The sequence below is a fragment of the Anopheles cruzii genome, unplaced genomic scaffold (assembly GCF_943734635.1).
Source record: "Anopheles cruzii unplaced genomic scaffold, idAnoCruzAS_RS32_06 scaffold02685_ctg1, whole genome shotgun sequence".
Lineage (NCBI taxonomy): Eukaryota > Metazoa > Arthropoda > Insecta > Diptera > Culicidae > Anopheles > Anopheles cruzii.
The window spans coordinates 1-2,892 of NW_026456270.1; the positions used below are offsets into that span (position 1 = coordinate 1).

Consider the following 2,892-nt stretch of genomic DNA (forward strand, 5'->3'; position numbering starts at 1 on the left):
GACGTGTTCTTAATATTGAATTATCTCCCGAGCGAAAGAATCCAATATTAAAAGTTTCTGTGCCACGGAACTAAAAAGTTCCGTTTTTTTCATCCGAATTAACAATTCGGAGAACGCGAGACTAATCTGCCGTTTCGATTCGGCGGCTCGGTGTTTCCCGCCCCGCGAGTGATTGTGGCCGGTCCACGACGACGAAGCTACCACCGAGGGACCGACAACGCCAGCCACCGGATAAACGATTGCAGTGGTCGCGATAGCGTAAAAAGTTAATGGTGAAAATTACATGTGCTACCGAATTAACAAATTCGGATATTAAAAAGATTCCTTCATTTCGGAATCAAAAACTCCGCTTCCGACTACCGCTCCGATTCCATGTGCTAGTGTGCGTAATCCTGCCTGCGAGTGATTGTGGCCGATCCACGAAGATGAAGCTACCACCGAGGATCGGGATCGACAACTAGCAACGAATGAGAGCGATGGGAGTGAGAGTGCATAATTAAAGAAGAGACGAACTGCCGCTCCGATTCCGCGGGTGTGCGTTCCAGCCTCGGAGTGATTGTGGCCGGTCTAGAGGGACGAAGCCGCCACCGACAGGATGGACGACGCCAGAGAGGATCGCAGCGATTGCAGCGGTCTGCAGAGTGTGTACAGTTAATACGAAGACGAATCTGTCGCTCTGATTCGGCGCGCTTGTGTGTTCCGGCCTGCGTGTGATTGTGGCGGTCTGCGAGAGACGACGCTGCCACGGACGGGTTCAAGGGCGCAAGTAGCGAATCGGAGCGAGTGTAGTGGTTTGTGTATTAAAACGTTTCGTTACCGAATAAACGAAAAATTCGGACACTAAGTGAGTGATCAGCCGCTCCGAGTCCGTGGCCGGTGTGTTCCTGCCTGCAGTGAAGTGAAATGAACACAGAAACGTGCAGTTGGTGCAGGAGGGCACTCGGGTACGAGTACGCTAAGTGCGAACAGTGCAGACTTTCGGTCCACATCGCGTGCGTAAAGGACGATGACACGGTGTGGGCAGGCCGGTGGCAGTGTGAGAGTTGCCGAGCGGCACACCCAGCAGCCACGCACTTTGGCGCCACTGCTCGAAGCGACGCGATGCCGGCGCGGCCATCGAGAAAAGAATGGCCCGCCAAATCAACGACGTCGCTGAGGCGCGAGGCTCCTCCAGAACGGGAGCAAGCAAGTAGACGGGCGCGCCGCGCGTCACCCGTGCAGAAACAGCCCGAACTGCTCGAAGCGCTCGAGAAGCTGGAAAAGCAAAGCCGAGAGCTACGCGATGCGCGCACCAAAAACAACGCGCTACACGAGCGGCTCCTGCAAGCGGAGCAGAAGCACTCCAACGAGCAACTGCAAAATCGGAGTGAGATGGAACAACTGTCCGTGCTGCTGGGAAAAATGGTGGGCACGGTGGAGGAAGGAATGAGTCGGATGTCCGAGGAGAACGAGCTTCTCAAGGACGAAAACAACGCGCTACACGGACGGCTCCAGCAGGCGGAACAGAGGTACTCCAACGAGCAGCTGCGAAGTCGGAAGTACATTCAGCAACGCGCCGCGGTGCAGGAACAAATTATGGGCGAGGTGAAGGAAGAAGTGGATCAGCTGCGCAAGGAGAACGAGCTCCTTAAGGAACAGTACGAAGCGCGGTTGGCGCGCTATGATGAGGAAATTGCCGATGTGGAACGCGAAGCCAAAGAGACGATCGGTAGGCTCGGCCGAGCAAATGCACAGCTTACCAATCAGCTGCATCAGCTGATGACATGCCAGGCCAAGCCCATAACCATCGCCGGCCTCGGTGCGGCTACCTTGGAGAAGGAGGCGAGCGAAAGGCCCCGCACGGCCAACGTGAAACCGATGACAGTCCCAACCGGTCAGCAGGCTGCAACCGTTACACTGCGCCGCATCAGTGAAACGTCACTGGCCAGCATTCGCCCAATGGCAGTCGGTAGCCGAACGACGGCCAATTTACCAACACGCCAAACGGCCAACGACAGCAGGTTGGATCGGCACGACGCACCGTTGCTGCCATCGAAACCGCGGCCCGAGATGTGCGAGGCCATGCACGCTCAGGAGTGCTCAAGCCTGAAGAGCCTGCCCGAGTGTGATGACGCCTCGACGACCGGTTCCGTATCAAGGGACGGTAACGCAACAGGGGATAGAACGAGAGTAGCAAACGCCCCACAGCAGCCGCCGAGCCAGCTGCCGCCGCCGACGCCGCTGCCACCGCCGCAAATGCCGCCACCGAACCAGCTGTCGCTGCCGCCGCCGCAAATGCCGCCGTCGCCGCCGCCTTCGTCGCCGCACCAGCCGCCGCCGCAAATGCCGCCGCCGCCAAAGCTGCCGCCGCCGCAAATGCCGCCGCAGCAAATGCCGCCGCAGCAACTGCCGCCGCCGCAAATGCCGCCGTCGCCGCCGCCAAAGCTGCTGCCACCGAACCAGCCGCCGCTGCCGGCGCCGCAAATGCCGCCGCCGCAACCTCCGCCGTCGCAGCCACAGCTGCCGACGCCGTCCCCGAGACCGCTGGATCGGCAAATAGATCACCTGATCTCACCATCACGTCCAACCACCGGTCTGCATGCCCTCTACCACTGGGTGCGCTCGACGAGCAACAAGTTTCGCCGAGTCGTCTGGGACCGTGCTAAGGACGGACCAGTGAAGGCGAGCGCCACCAGGGCTAACGCCCAACAGGATTACTGCGAGCTGTCCGACCTGGCGCCCTCGCAACCGGAGATTCGTCCAACACGCGGTAACGCGTTGGAGCGACAGGCGATCAAAGTGGCAGTAGCGCGGACGTCGTACCAAAACAAGTGTGATGACAAATACCATGTCACACGCGGGCCGGTGTCAGTTAAGCGGCGAGAATATCGATCTGCCCGCTTAACTGTCGCA

The 2,892-nt window shown here is 58.9% G+C and overlaps 1 protein-coding gene across 1 annotated transcript; it reads left to right on the forward strand.

The window, feature by feature from the left end:
• Positions 1-1,101: 1,101 nt before the first annotated feature.
• Positions 1,102-2,749, forward strand: LOC128276841 (uncharacterized; the record flags this gene model as incomplete). The annotated part of the gene is made up of 2 exons (XM_053015298.1): positions 1,102-2,143; positions 2,540-2,749. Coding segments are annotated over exons 1-2 (1,252 nt in total), but the record flags the coding sequence as incomplete, so codon positions are not given.
• Between the last annotated feature and the right edge of the window lie 143 nt (positions 2,750-2,892).